The 23569-nt window shown below is 42.7% G+C and overlaps 1 protein-coding gene across 1 annotated transcript; it reads right to left on the bottom strand.

Moving 5' to 3' along the window:
* Positions 1–3681: 3681 nt before the first annotated feature.
* Positions 3682–23344, bottom strand: LOC146608823 (protein NLRC3-like). The gene is made up of 8 exons (XM_085348902.1): positions 22920–23344; positions 22457–22591; positions 20519–20650; positions 20079–20213; positions 18215–18456; positions 16322–18110; positions 8271–8444; positions 3682–3901 (listed from the first exon to the last, which is right to left on the bottom strand). Exons 1-8 carry the CDS (start codon positions 23027–23029, stop codon positions 3706–3708), a joined length of 2913 nt encoding a protein of 970 aa, XP_085205028.1. The 5' UTR covers positions 23030–23344; the 3' UTR covers positions 3682–3705.
* Positions 23345–23569: the final 225 nt, after the last annotated feature.

Here is a 23569-nt window from a genome sequence, read left to right as displayed (position 1 = left end):
TCATTCACACTCATCTCATACTGAACACACACACTTTGTAGGAATCATCAGTACTTTGACTGTTTCTCAGGTTAGCTTCAGGTTAGCCATTTAGCATTTCTCCAGTCTGAGTCACAGAGCGTCACATGACGTGACAGAAGCTGATTGGTCAGCTGCAGTGATGGTGGTGGAGCAGCATTAATGATGATGCTGTAGAACAACAGGAACACGGGGATATCAGACTGTTAGTGGGTTTAGTCATTCCTGCTGCACTTTGTCCTTCTTATTGAAGTGAGCTGCTGAGAGCTCACACTGTTCTCTGTAGAAATGATGTCAGTCTGACTCGTCACATGTTTGGAGGCGTGTTTGATGTTTGCTCTTCTGGAAACTCTCAGTATCAAATATGGAAGATGCAAAGGAGACACGCTTCAGTCTGTATGGACCCATTTCTACATGTTTGTACATCAGCTTATCAAATCCTGTCTGCTGTCTTCATTTATTACTCTTCACCTGCTTCACTGTCACTGTGTGGGCGGAGCTGCCTGAGCCCCGCTGTTAGGTTTTGTATTGTTGATTGTCATTTATGCTTAGAAATGTTTAACCATATATGAGTCTGCCTACAGGAGGGAGGTTGAACGTCTGGTGTCCTGGTGCAGCCACAACAACCTGGTGCTGAATGCCCAGAAGACAGTGGAGATTATTGTGGACTTCAGGAAGCACACAGCTCCACTCCCCCCCATCATCCTGTCTGACACCCCCATCACCTCTGTGGACTCATTCCGCTTCCTGGGTAGCACCATCACCCAGGACCTGAAGTGGGAGCCCACCATCACCTCCGTCATTAAGAAAGCCCAGCAGAGGATGTACTTCCTGAGGCAGCTGAAGAAATTCAACCTGCCAACACGGACGATGATGCAATTCTACACTGCAATCATCGAGTCCATCCTCACCTCCTCCATCACCGTGTGGTATGCTGGAGCCACTGTCAGGGACAAACAGAGACTGCAGCGTGTTGTGCGCTCTGCTGAGAAGGTGATTGGCTGCAGACTCCCATCTCTGCAGGACCTATACACCTCCAGGACACTGGGGCGTGCAGCTCGGATCTCAGCTGACCCTTCTCACCCTGGACACAGTCTGTTTGACCTGCTCCCCTCAGGCAGGAGGCTCCAGTCCATTCGCACCAGAACCTCTCGCCATAAGAACAGTTTCTTCCCCTCTGCTGTCGGACACATGAACAATAACCGTATGACTGTTCCCACCACTAACACCCTACGCTGTGTTCACTGCATCATTCCATGTTTGGCACTGATCACCACCTGCACTCATGTATATATCATGTATATATCTATCTACTTAGCACTTTTAATTCTTATTCTTATTTTTATATTTTTATGACAGTATGTTTGCACTGAAGCACCGCAGCAATTTCCTAATGTTGTAAAGCTGCTCAACATTTGGCAATGAAACCCTTTCTGATTCTGATTCTGATTCTGATGCTTAGAGGTGTATAATCAATTGTGTACTGATAGGATGTGTGATCTTTAGCAGGCTGCAAAGGCTTGGTGTGTATTCCACACTGGAATGCACACCTACATCCTGGGAGCATGGGAAGAGGTCGTACCTTGTTTTATTGTTTTATGGCAGGATAAACGTGGCTGTATCTGTTTTATGCTAAGTGCCTTTTGTTTAGATGAACTGTTGGACTTCCAGACCAGCAGGTTTAGGGAAGTCATTTATGGGGTCACACTCTGACCCCCCCCCCACACACACACACAGTATTCTTTGTTCACATGTATACCTATGTAGACGTCATATGTTAATGACCCTATGCATATTCATGTAACCACAATAAAAGGAGTGCTATGGGGAACGACACTTGGCTCCAGGCAGGTCTCCCTCATGCATAACTTTCTGCTTCTTAATACAGATCAAACTGAGGTTATTGTACTCGGCCCTGAAAAGCTTAGAAATATGGTATCTAAGCAGATTCTTACTCTGGATGGCATTCCCTTGGCCTCCAGTAACACTGTGAGGAACCTTGGAGTCATTTTTGACCAGGACATGTCCTTCAACGCACATATTAAACAAATATGTAAGACTGCTTTCTTCCATTTGTGCAACATCTCTAAAATTAGAAATATCCTGTCTCAGAGTGACGCTGAAAAACTAGTTCATGCATTTATTACTTCCAGGCTGGACGACTGTAATTCATTATTATCAGGATGTCCAAAAAACTCCCTGAAAACCTTCAGCTAATCCAAAATGCTGCAGCAAGAGTCCTGACAGGGACTAGAAAGAGAGAGCAGATTTCTCCTGTTTTGGCTTCCCTTCATTGGCTTCCTGTTAAATCCAGAATTGAATTCAAAATCCTGCTCCTCACATACAAGGTCTTAAATAATCAGGCCCCATCTTATCTTAATGACCTTGTAGTACCATATCACCCTATTAGAGCACTTCGCTCTCGCTCTGCAGGCCTACTTGTTGTTCCTAGAGTATTTAAAAGTAGAATGGGAGGCAGAGCCTTCAGTTTTCAGGCCCCTCTTCTGTGGAACCAGCTTCCAGTTCGGATTCGGGAGACAGACACTATCTCTACTTTTAAGATTAGGCTTCAAACTTTCCTTTTTGCTAAAGCATATAGTTAGGGCTGGACCAGGTGACCCTGAATACTCCCTTAGTTATGCTGCAATAGACGTAGGCTGCCGGGGATTCCCATGATGCATTGAGTTTTTCCTTTCCAGTCACCTTTCTCACTCACTATGTATTAATAGACCTCTCTGCATTAAATCATATCTGTTATTAACCTCTGTCTCTCTTCCACAGCATGTCTTCATCCTGTCTTCCTTCTCTCACCCCAACCAGCAGATGGCCGCCCCTCCCTGAGCCTGGTTCTGCCGGAGGTTTCTTCCTGTAAAAAGGGAGTTTTTCCTTCCCACTGTCGCCAAAGTGCTTGCTCATAGAGGGTCATATGATTGTTGGGCTTTTCTCTGTATCTATGAAGCGCCTTGAGGCGACTTTTGTTGTGATTTGGCGCTATATAAATAAAATTGAATTGAATTGAATGAGTAACAAGAAGAACTTTGCCTACTTCGTGTCTTGCTTGCTGTGTAATTATATTGTCTTCAACGTTCCAGCGAATAGGTTCAAGCTACAAACCTATCACCCACCCACACAGAAACATTTCCTCTCTGGAGCTAAACTTCTGCTTCATCTCCGCCTCTTTTCTTCATCCTCCAACTCTCTTTTCTCTTCTTCAGTGTTCTGCAGCCACAGAGCCTCACAGCCGTTAGCACGCCCATACCTGAGCAGCTAGCATTACCCAGCATGCCGTGCAGCAGTGTCAGTTTGTAAATGTGCAAGAATTCCTGCTCCAAACTGTTTCACAGAGTGCTGTGTGCTGTGACCTTTGACCTGCTAAAGACAGTCAGCTGTGGATTATTCATTGTTGTGTCTGATACTTAGAACTGTGAGGAAGAAGCTACACAGGTAATCAGGGTCCCCTCTCTCTGAATCAGGAAAGGTGGGCAGGCCGCGTGTGGGCCGCGGGCCATACGTTGAGTATCACTGTTTGAAATGTGAACATTGTTCTGCTGCAGTCAATGGACTAAACCAGAGAAGAAGAAAACAGACTTTACCATGAAGATCCTCAGTGTGGATCAGTATAATATCAGCCTGATGTCTGCAGTTTAGTGTCAGCACAACTTTCACATCATATTCATCTCAGCACAACTAAAACATGCTGACTGACCCCAGAGTTTCAAGTTTACATCCTGGACTCTCCAGGAAACCACACAGATGCTTCACTCCTGGATCCTGCAGCTTGTTGTTGGAGCTCAGGTCCAGCTCTCTCAGATGGGAGGGGTTGGACTTCAGTGCTGCTGCCAGATAATCACAGCTGATCTCTGACAAACCACAGAAACTCAATCTGTATAAAGAATGAAAGATGTAAGTTTATTAGACAAAGTGCTTGAAATCATTCAGTGTTTCATCATCTGTTCAGAGCTGAAGAAGGTTCAGAATGTAGAAGTTTAGAAAATGGAAACTCCAAACAGCTGAAGCCAACAGGAAGCAGCTTCAAACAAACACAACAAGAGAAAAAACTCTGAATGTTTCACATTAAAGTCGTACATTTCTCATAAAAACAGGACAAAGACTTGAAAAAGTCGTGTTTTTCCTTCCAGGAACCACATGGCTTCACTTTTAAAGGTGAAGTGTGACAGAAATGGACATATTTGAAGTCCAACACCTTTTTCCAGTCACATTATTAAAGCAGACAAACTACAAGCTCATTTTCATTCCAACAAGTCATCTTCTGACCTGGACTAACAACACTGGTCTCTATGTGCAGCTGGCTGTGAGACCAGTGCTCAGGGAGCGTCTACAAAGTGCAACACTGAAAGAACATCACACACTCATTTGCTTCCAGCACTTTCACACAAACATCTACTGTCATTATTGTCACCAAACTCTGTGGATCCTTTATTGCAAATTCAAATGGGATCAAATGGTCAGACAAAAGAGGGTTATGAGGAAATATGATGAAATGTTGTGTATTAGCAGCAAGTTATTGAATCTTTTTCCTCAGAAACCAAACAAAATGATTGACAAACATGTTTTTACAAACTCAGTGTTGGACTTGGATCAGCAGGATAAGCTGATGTTTAAAGGCATTTGAGTCTCGCTGTATGAGAGTCCAGTTCTTACTCAATATTTATGGATGATGTTCTTTCAGTGTTGCACTTTGTAGACGCTCCCTGAGCCTCACAGCCAGCTGCACATGGACCAGCTGACATTACCCAGCATTAGAGGCGGCTGTAAAAAATTCATGTTCCCATTTAAATGGTTTTAATTTGAATAAAACGATGTTGATTCATTCAATCCTGAATCGATGTTTAATATAAATGTATTTTGCCAGAATCTCAGGTTAAAGCTCACAAACTATTTCAACAAGCAGCAAACAGATAAAACAGTAAATGAGAGCAGCTAAACACACAAAGATGGAAACACAGAGCGTGGATCGTTCACTCGACGGCACGTACACGGACACGCCGTCGGGGCTGAAAGTGGACAGCTCACAGATCCTGAAGCTGCAGGTTTCATCTGTCTCCAACCAAAACTGAGTGAAGCAGCAGCAAAAGAAGATCCAAACTCTGCTTCACGTTTGATAAATATGCTCATGAATTCTCTCTGACTTTGGCTGTTCCTGCCTGCACAGCTCTCTCTCTCTCAGTGTACTCCAAGAACAGCTTCAAACATCTGTTTCTGCATCATTCACTGTTTATTAGCCACCAGTCTGCTGTTGTGTTCAGTGCTGTCGGCCTCTGACAGTAAAGCCTCATTTCTGCTGTTCCATGGAAACTTTTTAAAATGATGACAGATTACAAACTCTCAGCTGTGTCTGTAATCAAACCTCTGTAACTTTGCTTCACTTCAGCAGCATCAGCTCATGTTCACATGTTGCTTCATGGTTTGCTTCAGTTTTTGATCGACTGCAGAATATTTTGAAGGTTATCTGCTATAAAAAGCCAGAAGAGGAAAATCTGCTTCATGTGTTTCTGTTTGATCCTCAGTGACTTTGACACAAAGGCCTCTGCTGTGATGATCACACCTCTGATCAAGTCTCACAGTGTCACAACTGATAAATGATCAGAGTTAGAATATTTCTGACTGTCTGCTGTGTGCCGTGACCTTTGACCTGCTAAAGACAGTCAGCTGTGGATTATTCATTGTTGTGTCTGATACTTAGAACTGTGAGGAAGAAGCTACACAGTTAATCAGGGTCCCCTCTCTCTGAATCAGGAAAGGTGGGCAGGCCGCGTGTGGGCCGCGGGCCATACGTTGAGTATCACTGTTTGAAATGTGAACATTGTTCTGCTGCAGTCAATGGACTAAACCAGAGAAGAAGAAAACAGACTTTACCATGAAGATCCTCAGTGTGGATCAGTATAATATCAGCCTGATGTCTGCAGTTTAGTGTCAGCACAACTTTCACATCATATTCATCTCAGCACAACTAAAACATGCTGACTGACCTCAGAGTTTCAAGTTTACATCCTGGACTCTCCAGGAAACCACACAGATGCTTCACTCCTGGATCCTGCAGGTTGTTCCAGCTCAGCTCCAGCTCTCTCAGATGGGAGGGGTTGGACTTCAGTGCTGCTGCCAGATAATCACAGCTGATCTCTGACAAACCACAGCTCTCCAATCTGTATAAAGAATGAAAGATGTAAGTTTATTAGACAAAGTGCTTGAAATCATTCAGTGTTTCATCATCTGTTCAGAGCTGAAGAAGGTTCAGAATGTAGAAGTTTAGAAAATGGAAACTCCAAACAGCTGAAGCCAACAGGAAGCAGCTTCAAACAAACACAACAAGAGAAAAAACTCTGAATGTTTCACATTAAAGTCGTACATTTCTCATAAAAACAGGACAAAGACTTGAAAAAGTCGTGTTTTTCCTTCCAGGAACCACATGGCTTCACTTTTAAAGGTGAAGTGTGAAAGAAATGGACATATTTGAAGTCCAACACCTTTTTCCAGTCACATTATTAAAGCAGACAAACTACAAGCTCATTTTCATTCCAACAAGTCATCTTCTGACCTGGACTAACAACACTGGTCTCTATGTGCAGCTGGCTGTGAGACCAGTGCTCAGGGAGCGTCTACAAAGTGCAACACTGAAAGAACATCACACACTCATTTGCTTCCAGCACTTTCACACAAACATCTACTGTCATCATTCATGTTTCTGCTCCTCTGGATTCACACGGAGCCTCTGCTCATGCCGTTGCCATGGTGAATCATAGTATGTGGCTCCATAACTCAGACTGAGCATGCTCAGAGCTGATTGGCCTGACTCTGATCAGCTGATCTAGAAGAGGAAACTCTGCTATATGTACATTATTACATCTACACCTGAATCACAACACTCACACAAATATATCAACTGTGTTTAATATTTTGGCACGTAGATCATTTATGTGCTTCAGCTCTTCTAACATTTTACCACCAACATGTTTCAAAAGGAGCAGCTTTTACTTTGAAGGCCAGCTGTCTGTGTTTCCTGTTTTCATTGTTGGATAATGAAATAAGTCGATGCTTCAGTGCTTTGAATTGTGTTACACAAAGCAAAGTTTTCACATTGTTCAGGCAGAATCGAGCGTTGAAGAATGAATTCACACGTCAATAAACATTTTCATCAGCACAAGCAGGACAATGAAAGCAGGAAATACCCCAAACTGCCATTTCTCATTCTACAACTTCAACAACTGCACATGAATTATACTTCATACACAGACCCACAGTCTCTGATTGCTCTGAAATCTCACTGACAGCCAATAGAAATAAAGAAAAGTCCAGACTGACAGTCTCTGTGGGGTTAGGCAGTGAACTGCTCACGCTGCGTTAAAGTGCATCACAAACTATTGGAATTGGATCCAACTTTGTGAAGAAGATTTCTTCTCAGCTGCTGTTTTGAACATTTCCTCATGAAATGTATTAAACTCTGTAAATGAACTGAGAACTATTTCTACATTTGAAACTATGGATTCATTTTCCCGTTCACTTCTGTACGTTAGTGTATAAATGAATGTTAGACTGGGCTCCATGGAAACACTTGGACTGGTCTCAGCTGCCTTCTTTCTGTAGTCCTTTCTCTTCTCCAGCTTCTGTTTGAAATCCTCTCACAGAGCCTGAAACCTGCTTTGCTGTCATGTTTGGGCCTGTGTTCCTCTGCTTTAACACAAACCTCACCACAGCAGCTGTGTGGGTCGTCTCTGTAGCAGCCAGATCAGCTTCTGATACATGAACATCATCACAGCTCCTAACTTCACCTTTATTAGCTTTGACATTCATATCTTTCTTTTCTCTGTCTGTTTCCACAAAAGCTCAAAGTCTCTGCAGCCTGTTTTTATCTGCTATCATCAGCTCTCCAACAGCCTCATTCACATCCCTCACACACTCTACAGCCTCACCAGTACTGACTTCATCTTCACTGACTGATGGAGCACAACATGAACCTGTGGAGGCTGAAAAGCTGTCCTGTCAAACATCTCCCCGTCACCACTCCACTTCTGTCAGCCTTTAAATGAACCCTGCTCAAGTCTGTCACTTCTATTTGGAGCCAAGAGGAAAACTGTTGTTCAGTCGTTTGGAAAGACACAACATTTCTGAAAGCACTCAAACGTCTTCACATTTGTCTTCAGACACATCCTGAACATTTAGGAACTAAAGAACGTTTCAAATATCAAAGATCAGAAATATAGAAAAACAACAACAGCTGCAGTCAGTGAACTCACCTCAGAGTCTCCAGTCGACAGTTTGGACTCTCCAGTCCAGCACACAGAAGCTTCACTGCTGAATCCTGCAGCTTGTTGTTACTCATCTCCAGCTCTGTCAGATGGGAGGGGATGGACTTCAGGGCTGAGGCCACAACTTCACAGTGAGTCCCTGAGAGTCCACACCGAGTCAGTCTGTGATCACAGAAAATATAAAATGTGTTATTATAAAAGCAGAAAATCTGCATTATAAACACAGACTGAATGTATATGAAGACAAAACAGAGTGAGGTCATAATCTGATGAACATCTGCTCTTCACATCTGTGCTTCAGCTCCTCTTACTGTGTTTGACATGACACAACGATTCAGTCTCTCTCAGACCTGCAGACTTTTAATGAGAATCTTTGTTTGGATTTAATCTGCAGTGAAGGAGGAAGATGGTGTCACATTTAGGCTTCCATAATGTCCACAGTCTGTCACTGAGATCTGATCCAGAGTCAGAGTGAAGACGCACATTTGAACTGTTTCCTGTCCTGAATCTGACTCCAGGACATTTTGAATGAGCTCAGCTCAGTGAAGAGTTCCAGCTGGAAAGACGATCTCTGTTTGCTACCTGCTGCTGTCAGGTACGACTGTTCACGTCCACACTCAGGAAAAATCTGCTGACTGTCACCAAACGGAGCAGAAATGTCATCACTGGACAATAATGATGAATGAACTCAGAGCTGCTGATATCACATCTGATTTCAGGGGAACTAAACACAGAAATGATTGGCTCGTTTTAGCTTTCTGAGCCATTAGTCTGCAGGTTTATCACTAGTTGGCAGAAACAGACTTGTATTAATGTTCAGCGCTTCAGTGTTTATGACTCCAGATCCAGGTGACAGCAAGTCAAAATGATGTTACCTGTCTGTGTCCAGCAGCAGCCTTTGAATATTGTTATAAACTCACATGGATCAGTTTGTCTTTGATTGGTTTGTAAAGTTCAAATTCATTTATATTCATCAACTCTAAATGAAAAATGTTTTTCTTCTTCTATGTTTATTATTAGAGTAACAAATTCTTATAGTTTCCTGTTGTTGAGAATTTCAGTGTAAAACCACTCGGACCTGTGCATCACTGCACACTGTGAAAGTATTACTGCAGTTTAATCTATAATCCTAATCAGTGTGTTTACTGGACTGTAGTCAGACCTCCGTTATACCAAAGGAAACACTGAACGTCTTCAAAGTCACAATAAATTTATAATAAATGCTAATAAATACTGGAGTGTTAGAAAAGATGCTTCCAGCGTGTTTGTCTTTGATAGGGTTTATTCTGTTCGTCTACAGTCTGACCACTTGGGGGCGCTTTTGTCTCTTTTGCTCTGAGCCTTGGGTTTATTCAAACTGATTTTAATAAACTATTTTCTGCAAGTTGAAGCTTCATCTCCAGTGGTTGTTGCATATTTTATGACTATATTAGTAACAGTCAGAGAGTTTAGAGTAAATTAGATCTTCACGTTTGATTTTTGACACAACATAAATGGTGAGCCAGTGTCAGAGGAAGTGACAGCATCCACCGAGGACCGGGGGGAGTGGGAGGACTGGGGGACCAGGCCAACAAAAAGGTGATCACTGATACAGGTCAGCAAACATTTGCTCATTTGGTGTCTTAGAGCAGACTCCGCCCAGCTTTGTCGTCCATGGTTGCTCTTTCAAAGGAATCTAGTTACTAGGGGTGCAACGATACACAAAATTCACGGTTCGGTTCGGTTCGATACTTTGGTGTCGCGGTTCGATATTTTTTCGATACAAAAAAAAATGTTCATGCCTTTTTAATTTGTCATTTATTAAAATTATAAATATATATTTTAACTGAAAAGTACAGTTTTTAAATTTAACCCTAACCCTTGTGCGCGTTTTTTATTTTTGACAGCGAATGTGCACCTGCGGACCACTTATGTGCACCCCTGGTTATTTAGCTCATCATATCGCAGCCACAGAAATTATTTTGTCCATGAAACCATAAAGCTGCACTTTCTTTTTGCCTTATAGTCTGATTTGTCATTACTTTTCCGTTTTGTGGTAAGCTTTTCTTTGGCTGTCACTTCTTCACCCTGACCTGTCTTATTTGGCTCAGCAAAACTAAAATATATATCCTGCTGCTTTTACACACGCACTCACATAACGCTCAGCGATTCTCTGCGCGATCAACCTCTCACATGTTTAAGCTCACTGCAGGAGATTTCACTTGTCTTGTTTGCATAGTAAGCTAAGGATTGATAAGACGATGTCAGAGGAATTGGTGCGCAAATTATCATCACTCACCAATCAGTGCTGTCGCTCTCTATACACAGTTCGTGCGATTGCAAAATGAAAGCAAAAAACAAGCGCAAATTCAAATGCGATTTCAATATGTCACATATTGACAGTGGCTCACCGATGCCAATGACATAATTACCCAGCTACATTTCCGAAAGAATGCAAAAGCATTGACATATATTTTTCCTTCCTACAATAGCCCGACGGGCAGGGCAGAGATAGATTTTGGTAGCCCGACTGGAAAAATCGCTAGCCCCGGGATGTCGGGCTAGCGATATTGCGAGCCCTGTATCTGATTGAGGAATAACTCATCTTTGGAAAAGAGAGTTTATTACAGAGAAATGTCTCTTTCCAAAATAAAAGCTATACTATATGCTTCTTCTGGGCTATATTCTCAGCAGCATATTAAATATATCAGGTCCCCATGAGGAGAATCATGTGCTAACGGCTGTCTAAATGACTCGGGTAAAGTTTGTAGTATGCATGCTTGTTGTTTTTGTCTGCTTCCACTTGTCTGTGCACTAGGATGATGTCGGCGTAAATGTGCAGTCATATTCGTTGTGTTCCCACTAGTGCTTTCAGGTTAATCTCGTTGAAATGACCTTAACGCCACAACACGGCAAATCTCCGTTAACGAGCTACCCCTGATCGCCGTGCATGGGGCTAGACGGCCAACACGTTAACGAGCTAACTGCGCTAACACACTAGTTCCCACCCATGTAATTAAGCATTGCGTGGCACATCCAACATACTGTTTTACTTTAGTCAATGACGTGCTTACCTTCAGGGTCATACGTCATATGAAAACCAAAATAATTCCAAACGCCAGATCTGAATGAGGGTGGGGGAGGTTCAATTTGCCATGTTGCAAGGAGAGCTTAACTTCTGTCTCGCTAGCTTGCCCTGTGCTCTTCCTTCTGATGATGCTGTCGAACGCAGATTCACTGAGCGCTCAACACAGACAGCATCGTCAGAAGGAAAGTTGATAAAATAAATTACAAATTTTGTATTGTTCATACATATGCGTACCGAACCAAAAACACTGTATCGAACAGTTCAATATCGATACGAATATCGTTGCACCCCTACTAGTTATATCAGGGCCGTGCAGAGAAGTTTAAAGGGGCGGGTGCTCAAAGTTAAAAAGGGGCACATTGAACCAGGCTGAATAACAACAACACACATTCATCAAGAATCTAATATGGGAAGGGCAGGGCTGTGTTTATCTGAGACTCTAGACATTAAAAAGTCCATAGGAGAGATGGTAGCTGATTAAACAAGTGTCATGAGATAATAACAAAATGCAAAGATTGGTGACAGCGCTTGGAACCATAAGGCAACAAAAAACTGTGAGAAAGAAATTAGGCTCTGCCTGTGAATCACTCTTTGCTTCTCTTCTTCCTTCCATCCCATCATTTCATACATCACTCTCCACTTGCTGTCTATGTGAGAACAAGGCACAACTTGCTATTGCAATAAACTATAATCTAATTATCCACACCTAACAACTCCAGCACTTAATCTATAATAAAATGATGACAGAAAAATGTTATAGCACTGCCTTTAGTAGCCTCACACAGCTCCTGCTGTTTCCTCCTCATGTCCTTACCAGGCATGTCTAGACAATGTTATATCATGAGTAATAATTAAAAAAAAAAATCCATATACATAAAACACACACATGCACACACAGTGACGTTTTAGACCTTCTTCAGAATACTGTATATACTATGGGCATCATGGTGCTGATCCAGAATCCTTACATTATTATTTATTACTAGAGCTACAATAATAAAGCAATGAGGAGGGGGAAGTAATAAATATGAAATAATGTATTTATGATGATTGCATTTGTTTCACTATCCACTCTGTGCAGGGGCAAAGCTTATTACATTTTTAAACTGTAGAGATACAATAATGTTACTGCTGTAAAATCCAAATTTTGTCTTATTTAAAATATAAATCTAATATAATCTGCTTCTTAAAGTATGTTCTTTAAAATACAGCGTGTGTTTTTTTAATATATTATAATTATAATAATTATTATGTGGACATGCATATTAGATCGTTTTTTAGTGAAATATAATCCCTCCAGAAAGGCAGGAAAAGCCCGGAAACTTACTTTAAAACTATGTTCTAAATACTTTAAAACTAAATATGTTCCCTAAAACGGTGACAGAGCTACAGACCCATGACAGCCTTACACAGGTAGCCAGCAGCTATGACCAGCACTACATGTGCAGTTAATAAAAGGACAGGTAATGTTTGTCGCGCTGTTGCACACACAGCACGCTCGTTTGTTTCAGTTCGTCAAATTGTCACAAGACAACTTACCAACGTGTACGTAATAAGCTAATACTCCTGTGTGCTATACACTACAGTGTACGCTGTACAGCTACTTACTGGGTTTGTCGCATCAGTCTGTGTCTCTGAGTTAACTCTTGTTTCTCCTACAGCTCCGGACCGCAACAAATGCGCGTGCTCTTTGTGAGCTCGTTCCCGGCTCGTAACCAGCGCGTTCTGCCGTCAAGGGCGATCATTGGTTAAATGTGATCATGTGACTGATGCAAGCCAGATCCTTTTATTTAGCAAAACTGTGATTAATAGTTAAATATTATTGTTGAGGGGCACAGACAGGACTCCGCACGCACACACACATAAAAATAAATAATAATTTTTTTTTAAAAAGTTGCCTCAACAAAAGGGCACTTTGGGCACCCATCAGGAAAGGGGCGGGTGCTCAAGCCCCTCTAGCCCCCCCCCTCTGCACGTGCCTGAGTTATATATTATTTTACTTAATGATCTACTGACACCACTGACTATGCAGGACAACCCCACGTCTGGAGCCAGTGCACATGTGCAGTTCAATTCCCGGGCAGGTTCTGAAGATGGCCGAGCTGTCGAGGACAAAGTTACTAATGTGACGCTAATGTGGTTAATCAAGATCTTCATAACTATGTGGAGCACAGTGCACACACCCCTGCATGTTCTATAAGCCAATAGGAGGACGTTCTGTTTTTGGCACACAAAAGTTTCTCAGGTTTTGATTACAAAACAAGCAACAGGCCAAAAATATTTATAGATTTAGACACAATAATAGATTCCTCCCAAATCTCAGGAACTCTGAAACTCAGGCATTAATAATTAATAATATTTTCCAAAGCTTATCATTTGGACATATACAAATTACCCTCTTGGGATTATGAGGTCCTCACAAAAATGAATATTCGCTGTCACAGTCTGTAAATTTATCCAAGTCACAGCAAGCATTTTGAAATAAGTCCTAATCAGTCCAAGAAAAACAGTCTTGAAGGGTCTGGATGGACTCGCTGACCACACCAGAACCAGCACTGAGGTTTAGTTCTCTTTAAGACAGATTTCATGACGGGAACCAAATAAAACACATTTCAGTCAAACATGCCACAGAGAGCTCTACAGAAAGATTTATTAGGTTCCTTGATGGAGCCATAACAAACGTCAGCGAGCGACCTCCCAACTGTACATTGATTAAAATGACAAAATAAACTGGGAGCGTCTGGTGTGACGTTACTGTGGTCTGAGTGGCGACTTCCACATTCGCCCTCAGTTGAACGTACACATCAGTAACAAGGATCTGTGGAAACTCTCTTGGTAAGTAAAAAGGATGCAGGGAGGCGGATCGAAGTTCAGTCTCAGCCGTGATTCCCTCACCACCACTTTATCACCAGCTCTCATTATTTTAAAGACAGAGACCCTCACACTGGGCTTCACTAGTTACTGCTGGGTCTCTGTTATACAGAAGGCCCATGCCACATTAAGGAAAAAATAATGTCCTTAATTTCAACATTAAAGGTGAAAATGACTTTGAGAATAAAGAAGAAATGTGGAGATTTGCTGTTTCAGGACAAAGTGCCACAGCTGCTGTACTCTCTGAGTCAGTGAAACTTCAGCAGTGGTGTTAGCTAAAGAAGGGAAATGATTCCTGTTACACATCCATGTGTTATATAAACACAGTGTGGTGAAAAGTATAAAGATGCTGAAAGGATGGTGCAGAAAGCTGAAAAACACAAATCTGGAAGATTTGTACAAAATCAAATGTCTTGTAATGGACGGATGCGAGGTTATCGATGGTTCCACCTTCATACAATAAAGAGGATGGATGCTGCAAAACTGGATGATGAAATATTGGTTCAGCACTTTGTTTGAAAGCGCTTTAGAAATAAAGTTATTATCATTATCATAAGACGGTGGATCACTTTGTTTCACTAACTCATCTAAACAAAGCGTTTTGTAGAGGGGACAGCAAACCTGGCAGTTTGTCTTGAAACATCAAATCTCCACATTTCAACTTTTTTCTCCAAATACAATTTTGACTTTAACCTCGACTTTATCTTAAAATGATCGGGAATATTTTTCTTACCGTGGTCCTAAAACTCGGCCTTACTCCGTTTCCATCGAAGCAATAAGGTCAGCTTTCTTGTGCTCCACGGTAAACCTGTTCACCGTGGAGAAATCACGCTGAAGAACTCGGCAAGTAAGGCCCCTGTGAGCTCCACATCTCCAGCGTCGGGTCCCAAAAGAATAAAAGTGACTCTCGACTATACTGGCGAACCTGAAGATCTCCACAGAGCTCTCACTAAGTGGCAAGTCAGCATCCAGGTGAGGAGGATGGCTGTGAAACCAAAACGAGCCAGAATGACTCAACAATCCACTTTAAGAAAAACAAACACACAAATCACTCTGGCCCACTCACTGCTGCTACACGTCACCAACCACCAGGGATGATGATGATGATGCTGGCATCAAGTAATCAAAGCTCAGCTTCTCGTCTGGTGATGATTTCTGATCATTTCTATGATGATCGTACCAAATAATGCAGATACGACGTGATCACGCCCAACACTCTGCCAACGGGCACAGACTGACCTCTTCCTGCTGTGAGTCGTCCCTGTCAGAGCCTCGTCCTTGTGACTTGGTGATGCTGTGGTGTGTTCGTGACCTCACACGCTGTTTGTGGGACTTTTGTTGTAAAGGGGCGGAGTCACGAGTGGTGACAGTATAAAAATAATGACCTGCAGTGACCTTTGACTCTAATTTTGGATGTATGCTGGCACACTGCTGTCCATCTCAGCTCTTTAGTACAGAGGAAAGAAAAACTAAAGAACTGAAGCACATATGCTGATGGTGATGATGTCACAGATAATGTGATTGTTCACACGTTCAATAATTAGTTGGAAAAATTAAGAAAGTGCAATCAGAGCCCAGATAAAGACAATAACATCAGACAGAAAGAGCAGTGATCAGAAGCACAAACAGAGGCTGCTTTGGACCATCTTCACTGTTTCACACAGTTTCACTTTACTACAAACACGTTCTTTGTAAAGTCTCACTTCAGTCTTCTCTCCTAAGGAGCAATGCTAACAGACCAACAGCAGCACAGACATGAGCAACAGTCTCATTACTGTCTGCTGCACCGTGTTAACACGACCAAGCGGAAACAGCACACAGATAAAACATGTCAGACTGCAAACTCAGCGTAAGACTAAAAACCGACGACGTGGTGAAAAACTCACAGTTACACACCCACATACATGTGAAGGTGCACTCTCCTACCAAGGTCTCTGCCAGAATAATACAAATGTAGTGTTCTGATAAAAAACAAAACATTTTTAAAAGCATGAAAACAACTCTTCACTGTGAACACAAAATAAAGCAGAATTTATTACTGCGTGACTGAGTAACTAAACTATCACTAATTGATAATATTAATGATCACATCTGGACTCACCGAGCCTTTCTGAAGTTCCTCACAGCTGCAATCAGTCGACGTTGTCCCTCTGCTGTTGTGTTGTACTTCTGCAGGTCCAACTCATCCAGAACCTCCTCTGACATCTGCAGCATGAAGGCCAGAGCTAAGCAGTGGATCTCAGAGAGTTCCTTCTCTGATTTGTTCTCTGACTTCAGGAACTCTTGGATCTCCTGATGTAATGAGAGGTCGTTCATCTCCATCAGACAGTGGAAGATGTTGATGATTCTGTCAGGAGAGGATTTTGTCTTCCTTTCTTTTAGATTCTTGATGACTCTCTGGATGGTTTCTGGACTGTTCTCTGTCTGACCCAGCAGACCTCCTAAGAGTCTCTGGTTGGACTCCAGACAGAGGCCATGAAGGAAGCGAACAAACAGGTCCAGGTGGCCATTTTTACTCTGGAGGGATTTTATTAGTGTTTCCATCAAAAAATCATCCAGAGATGACTCGTTGTATTTTTTTCCCAGGAAGTCCTTCAGCACCTCTGACTTCCTGTTGGTGAAACAGTGGAACATGTAGACTGCAGCCAGAAACTCCTGGATGCTCAGATGAACAAAGCAGTAGACTGGTTTCTGGAAGATCACACACTCTCTTTTGAAGATCTCTGTACAAACTCCTGAGTACACCGAGGCCTCTGTCACATCCAGACAACACTGCTCCAGGTCTTCTTGGTAGAACATGATGTTTCCTTTCTCCAGATGTTCAAACGCCAGCCTCCCCAGCTTCAGAAGAACTTCCCTGTCAGCCTCCGTCAGCTCCTGTGGACTCGTCTCATGTCCCTCGTGGTACTTGTTCTTCTTCCTCTTTGTCTGAACCAGCAGGAAGTGTGAGTACATGTCAGTCAGGGTCTTGGGCAGCTCTCCTCTCTGCTCTGTAGTCAACATGTGCTCCAGAACTGTAGCAGTGATCCAGCAGAAGACTGGGATTCTACACATGATGTGGAGGCTCCTGGATGTCTTCATGTGGGAGATGATTCTGCTGGACAGCTCTTCATCACTGAATCTCCTCCTGAAGTACTCCTCCTTCTGGGCGTCAGTGAAGCCTCGTACTTCTGTTAGCCTGTCAACACATGTAGGAGGGATCTGATTGGCCGCTGCAGGTCGGGAAGTTATCCAGACGAGAGCCGAGGGAAGCAGATTCCCCTGGATGAGGTTTGTCAGCAGCTGGCTGACTGATGACTTCTGTGTGACATCAGACAGCAGCTTCCTGTTGGTGAAATCCAATGAAAGTCTGCTTTCATCCAGGCCGTCAAAGATGAACAAAAGCTGAGAGACAGCCAGCTTCTCTGCTGTGACCTTCTCTAATGTTGGATGGAAAACATGGAGCAGCTCCAGAAGACTGTACTGCTCATCTCTGATCAGGTTCAGCTCCCTGAATGAAAGCAGAACCACCACACTGACATGTTGGTTCTCCAAGCCCTCTGCCCAGTCCAGAGTGAACTTCTGCACTGAGAAGGTTTTTCCAACACCAGCCACGCCGTTGGTCAGAACCACTCTGATGGGTCTCTGTTGGTCAGGTAAGGCTTTAAAGATGTCCTGGCACCTGATTGGAGTGTCATGGAGGGCGTCCATCTTGGAAGCTGTCTCCAGCTGCCTCACCTCATGTTGGCTATGAACCTCTTCACTCTGTCCCTCTGTGATGTAGAGCTCAGTGTAGATCCTGTTGAGGAGGGTTCTACTTCCTGTTTCATCACTTCCTTCAGTCACACGTTCACATCTCCTCCTCAGACTGATCTTATGTTCATCTAAAACCTCCTGCAGACCAACATCTGCTGAAAGAAAGAAAAACAGAAAGAAAACTCTTCAATGTCTGAACAACAACAAGAAGTCCATTTTTCAGAAATGAGTCCATCAGCAGACAGATGTTCAGTCTTACTTTGTACACAGCTGCTCTGACTGGCTGTCTGCAGTCCAGCTCTGCTTCTAGATCTTTCTCCACACTGGGGACAGGACCAGTCTCCTGATGAAGCAGACTGGTCCCAGTATGAGGAGATGCACTGTCTGCAGAACCAGTGTCCACAGCTGGTAGAGACTGGATCCTTCAGGACGTCCTGACACAAAGCACAGCAGGACAGCTGCTCCTCCTCACAGACACCACTCCTCTTCCTCTTCCTCCCTCTGTGAACACATTTCTTTATCACTAAAATCATTGACTGTCAGTGACAAACATCCAGATTTGATGACACTGTGCAGAAGCTCTGATGGTCACAGAGAAAAGTCAAAGTGGAGAAACTTGTGTTTGAGTTCAGAATCCAAGTTTCCTTTGCTGTTCCTGCCTGTCTTATTAAACACAGAGTGATCAGCCTACAAACTCCACAGTAAAAGCCTTCATCACAGAGCTGATTATGTCCTTCACTGGATGTACTGGAAGTTTGGGATCCATCACTCTGAACTGACCTTTGACCTCCTCTAAAAACTGTGGTGGAGCAGCGGTGTCACATTCAGAGCTTTCAGCTTTATTTTGAAAGAGTTCAGTCATCAGGAAGTGAACTTCTGGGTTCTGATTTCCTTTCTATTATTTTACAGAAGTGAAGAAGAAGAACTAAAAGCTTTGAAATGATCTGAGTGATATTTTTGAACATTGCCACCAAATTGAGTTCAGCCTCCAGCAGTAACTTTGTTTCATGATGCCTCCCTGATGATGTGATGTTTGATTACAAACCTGTTTATGTGTTAGACATTAATCACATGAACACAGGCAGAAAAAAGAAGCCAATGAAACAAATGACAGAAACGTGTTCATTCACTGCCATAATCCATATTTTATATGTACAGATGTTTGTAAAGAACACGTGTGCAGCGCTTTGTTCTGAGGATCTGCTGTCAGCACACAGTGCAGCAATAACTACAACCACACGTTTCTGTAGATCCTGAACATCAGCCTGGAGGAATCTGACCTCAGGTCTGCACACAGAGGAGCTTCACCTCTGGGATGATGCTGGCTTCAGCTCCTTCTACAATCAGGCAGAAGCTTCTGCACCATCAGGACACAAACAGAGAGGAGCTTCTATCCTCAGACCATCCAAGTCCTAAATCAGAACATGCTCCCCTCATAGCATCACCATCAGGGTTTAAACAGGACCTTACATCATGTTCTTGTCTCACTGTCATATTTCAGATCATACCTGATTCATTATGACGTCACACGCTGCTACACTGATCCTGCTGCTTCATTACTGCTGATATTACTCTGCTCACTCTGTTCAGTTACTCTGTTTACATCACTTTGCTCATTTTCTTTGTTCTGCTTGCACTGCTCTGTCAGTACATGCTGTGCTAATGTGGCACAAAGCACTTTAACATTACATCTGCACAATGTTTCATTATTTCATTTAATGATTGTTTCTAATGTTTTGTCCAGTCACAGGAGCAGCTCAGCACATTTCACTGTGTTGTACGTGTATGACGATGCCTGTGACAAATAAACAGCCTCGGACTCTTCAATCTTCTGCATTTCTTTGGAGATCAGCTCAGTGGCCTGTTGAGACCATCTTTCTATTTCTGATGACTCAGTTCAGATTATTATCCTGATACTTTCTTTTAAAATGTGATGAAATCATTTATCTGATGTTCTGACACAAATACACCAAAACAATCCCAAACAGCACAAACCACCACGTTACACACAGTGTAATAAAAATACAGGCAACTACAAATAAAAACACTTTAAAATATAAACTAAAATTACAAAGTGGTCACAGAATTTCAAACACCCGTAAATGAGTCAGCAGCTCTCTTACATGGTCAGCTGAGCTCCATGATTGAAGAACATTGTTGCTGCAGGTTCATCACTGAAGCCTGGAGGAAGTCTTCCTTTGGACCAGTCACTCCTCACAGACACACAGCTGGATGCTGGAGACTGTGACCTCTGACCTCTGCAAACACAAACACATCACATGAATTACTGATTAATCTCTGTTTAAAATCTTTTAAGCAGCTGCAAACACACAAACTGGATGATGTGATGGTTTCTGTCAGTAATAGTTGTCTCAGATTAGAGTACAGACGGCTGCAGAGACGTTCACAGCAACAGAGAAGAAATCATTACCTTGGATTGCATTACTACTACGATTGATACTAGCATTATCGTACCCGGACCACCATTAGGAATCATTTATGATGTCACTGGTAGAACATTTATAGAAACAACCTTTGAACTCTGAGTCAGCAGCTCTCTTACATGGTCAGCTGAGCTCCATGATTGAAGAACATTGTTGCTGCAGGTTCATGACTAAAATATGGAGGTGTGTTTTTGGACCAGTCACTCCTCACAGACACACAGCTGGATACTGGAGACTGTGACCTCTGACCTCTGCAAACACAACCACATTGCATTCATTTCACATCAATTAGTACACCACAAAAGGCATGCAAGAAACACAGTATGAAGGCAAACTTCTGGCTTCAATAACATTCAACAGGTCAGGTGGAAACTTTTCTCAGATTTGATTCATGTTTTTATAGAACGATCCAGCTAAAAAAAATATACCATTAGGTCAGGGGTCAGCAACCTTCAGGACCCAAAGAGCCATTTGGAGCCAGTTTCCACGCAAAAGAAAACACTGGGAGCCACAAATACTTTTTGACATCTAGAATGAAGATAACACTGTATATACTGTTTTTTACCTTTATGCTTTGTGTGAACAACTAAGGTGTGTTGCTTATGAAATCCATGAAGTGCTACAGAGAAAATTACATGTTATTTATGTAATGAACACATTTGAACTCTTAAAGAAATATAACCAAAGGAAAGACACCCAGCTGAACTAAAATGATGTAGCAAACAAAAGCTGCTGTGAGCCGCCACCCTTATATCTCCTTTGTGCTTTTGGAGCCTTGACCTGACTTTTAAAAAATTATTGGAAAAAAAGCTCTATGCTGCTGAAAGATGAAAAATAGATATTTGCAAAATTCTGCCTAAATATGTATTTTACCTGGTTAATGTGTGTGGCGGGGCGTGGTCTGCAGCGGCGAGGCGGACGCACCTGAGCGGCAATCACGCCTCGCCGCCTTAACGTCTGTGCTGTTGTGTTGGTGTGTGTCGGGCTGTGAGCTGCAAAGCTACAGCCGGCTGTGTGCGTACAGCAACCGTGTGTGAAAAGTGGTCAATAAAGAGAAGCTGAAAAGCGTGTTCATGCAAACACCGTCGGGTCTGCCGTGATATGTTTACAACGGGACTTCTGCTCCTGAACCTCTGCGCACAGCGTCTGCAGGTCGGGGCTGTACGAAGTCACTTTCATCTTTACAGGACTGTAAGCTGTCGTCTGTGAGGCGTGAGCGTGTTTGTTTTTAACATAGTTCACGGTGGAGAACAGCTGCTGACATAATGTGGATCCGAAGAGCCATAATTGGCCTACCTGGGGCTGAAAGTCTCGATAAATGCACGGCGTTTCGGCGGGTACACCGGCTTCCACGAGTGTGACGCTTATTTGAACGATCAAAAAATAATAAAATATAATTTTCTTTTTATATTTCAATATCACAATAATCTTCCAATTTAGAACTACAAGTTAAAAAAGAACATAAATAAAATACACTTCAGCTAAATACTTCTAATTTATTTTCCCAAACCACGAGGAGCCGCACTGTAAGGACTAAAGAGCTGCAGGTTGCCGACCCCTGCATTAGTGTTAGTCAATGTTGCAACTGAACTGAAAAACAAAAGATTTTGGTCAGGTCCAAAGAAACAAAGTCACTGTTAATACAACACAACCCCCCCAAAAAGAGCCATGTAGACCCCGGGCTCTATGGGTCTTGTGCTCGGAGCTTGTTCCTGTGCTGCCATGATTAGTGCCTCTGTGCTGTCTTTCAGTCCAGCTTTGTTCAGCCACTGGTAGGATTTCTGGATGTCAGCCACTTCCTCTGCCTGCTGGTGGTGCAAACTGTGTTGTTCTGAGTTTCATTGGACGTCTTTGTCCAAAGCACCAGACAAAGGGCAAAGTAGATGCATTTGCATCAGCAGGAAAATACACCCCAAACTAGCATCATCATTATACAACTTTAACAACTGCCACTAAATGATACTTCATACACAGACCAGTGTTAGGTTAAGTTATGATGTCACTGGTAGAACATTTATAGAAACAACCTTTGAACTCTGAGTCAGCAGCTCTCTTACATGGTCAGCTGAGCTCCATGATTGAAGAACATTGTTGCTGCAGGTTCATGACTGAAATATGGAGGACCTATTTCTTTGGACCAGTCACTCCTCACAGACACACAGCTGGATGCTGGAGACTGTGACCTCTGACCTCTGCAAACACAAACATCAATAACTGATCAGTTCTCTCTGACAGCCATATGATCAGCTGATCCCTCTGTGATATTGTGTCTGCCTCATAACGCTGACAGGTCAGCCAATCATCAGCCAGTTTTTCTGTCTCTGAATGAACTCAGTTTGTTCTCAGCTCTTCTCTCTGATTCTGCTGCACTGACTTCACTTAAACTTACAGAGTTCAGATCTTAGCAAGAAAACAAGTCAATAAAAAGCAAACTCAGATCAAACAGTTTGAACCAATCACAGATCAATGATTCTGTCATGGTTATGTTGAAATGACTAATAAAGTTAGTAGTGTTCTTACATTATTGCTGCAGGTCCATGACTGTAAGGTGGAGGTGTTTGTGTAACTCCGTCACTCCTCACAGACACACAGCTGGATGCTGCAGATGCTGCTCCGTCCTCTTCCTCCATCTTCTTGATGTCAGGGTGGAGTTAGTCTGAGAGGTAAACACACACACTCAGAGGTGCTGTTGTACTGGAAGCATCACACTGACGGCTTTCTAATGTTGGAGCTTTGGCCCTAAAGTCCAAACCAGTTATTTTAGAGGCTCAAAGTCTTTAAAAAACACCAAAACCATCACATTATTTAATAAGTACATGATCAGGTGGATGAAGGAACTCAGTGTGTTTGGGATCATCATCATGGTGAGGAGCCCACATGTTACGGCTCCTTTGGAGAGAAGCTGAGGATCACTGCAGGAAGTGAGCTCATGAAACCAAACTGCTGTTTGTGAGCAGGATGACTCTGTTATTGGACCTGCTCTGTGTTCTACATGTGATCAATACTTCAAATATCTGTAAACATCTCATCTTATATTTGTTGCACTTAGTCACATCTGTCTTTAAAAATAGATTTTTAATGTCACTGAGAGTTCTTTTCTACCTTTATTGATTTATTTTGGAATAAATTAAATATAAAGGTGCCAAAAACTGCCTGCAGCTTCTGCTCTG

Source organism: Diplotaxodon limnothrissa, linkage group LG23 (genome assembly GCF_057381915.1).
Source record: "Diplotaxodon limnothrissa isolate DT_005_m linkage group LG23, D_limnothrissa_male_GT1.1, whole genome shotgun sequence".
NCBI lineage: Eukaryota > Metazoa > Chordata > Actinopteri > Cichliformes > Cichlidae > Diplotaxodon > Diplotaxodon limnothrissa.
Note: the sequence above shows the minus strand (reverse complement) of the source record. Positions and strands in the feature narration are given on the sequence as shown.

Excerpts from the sequence above, each read along its gene's own strand:
- LOC146608823 (XM_085348902.1), bottom strand. The coding sequence starts at position 23,029 with ATGGAGGAAGAGGACGGAGCAGCATCTGCAGCATCCAGCTGTGTGTCT. Across the intron at positions 18,457-20,078 it reads CATGGAGCTCAGCTGACCAT|AGGGAGGAAGAGGAAGAGGA; the intron begins GTAAGAGAGCTG and ends ATGTGTTCACAG. Across the intron at positions 3,902-8,270 it reads TGTCGACTGGAGACTCTGAG|ATTGAGTTTCTGTGGTTTGT; the intron begins GTGAGTTCACTG and ends TTCTTTATACAG.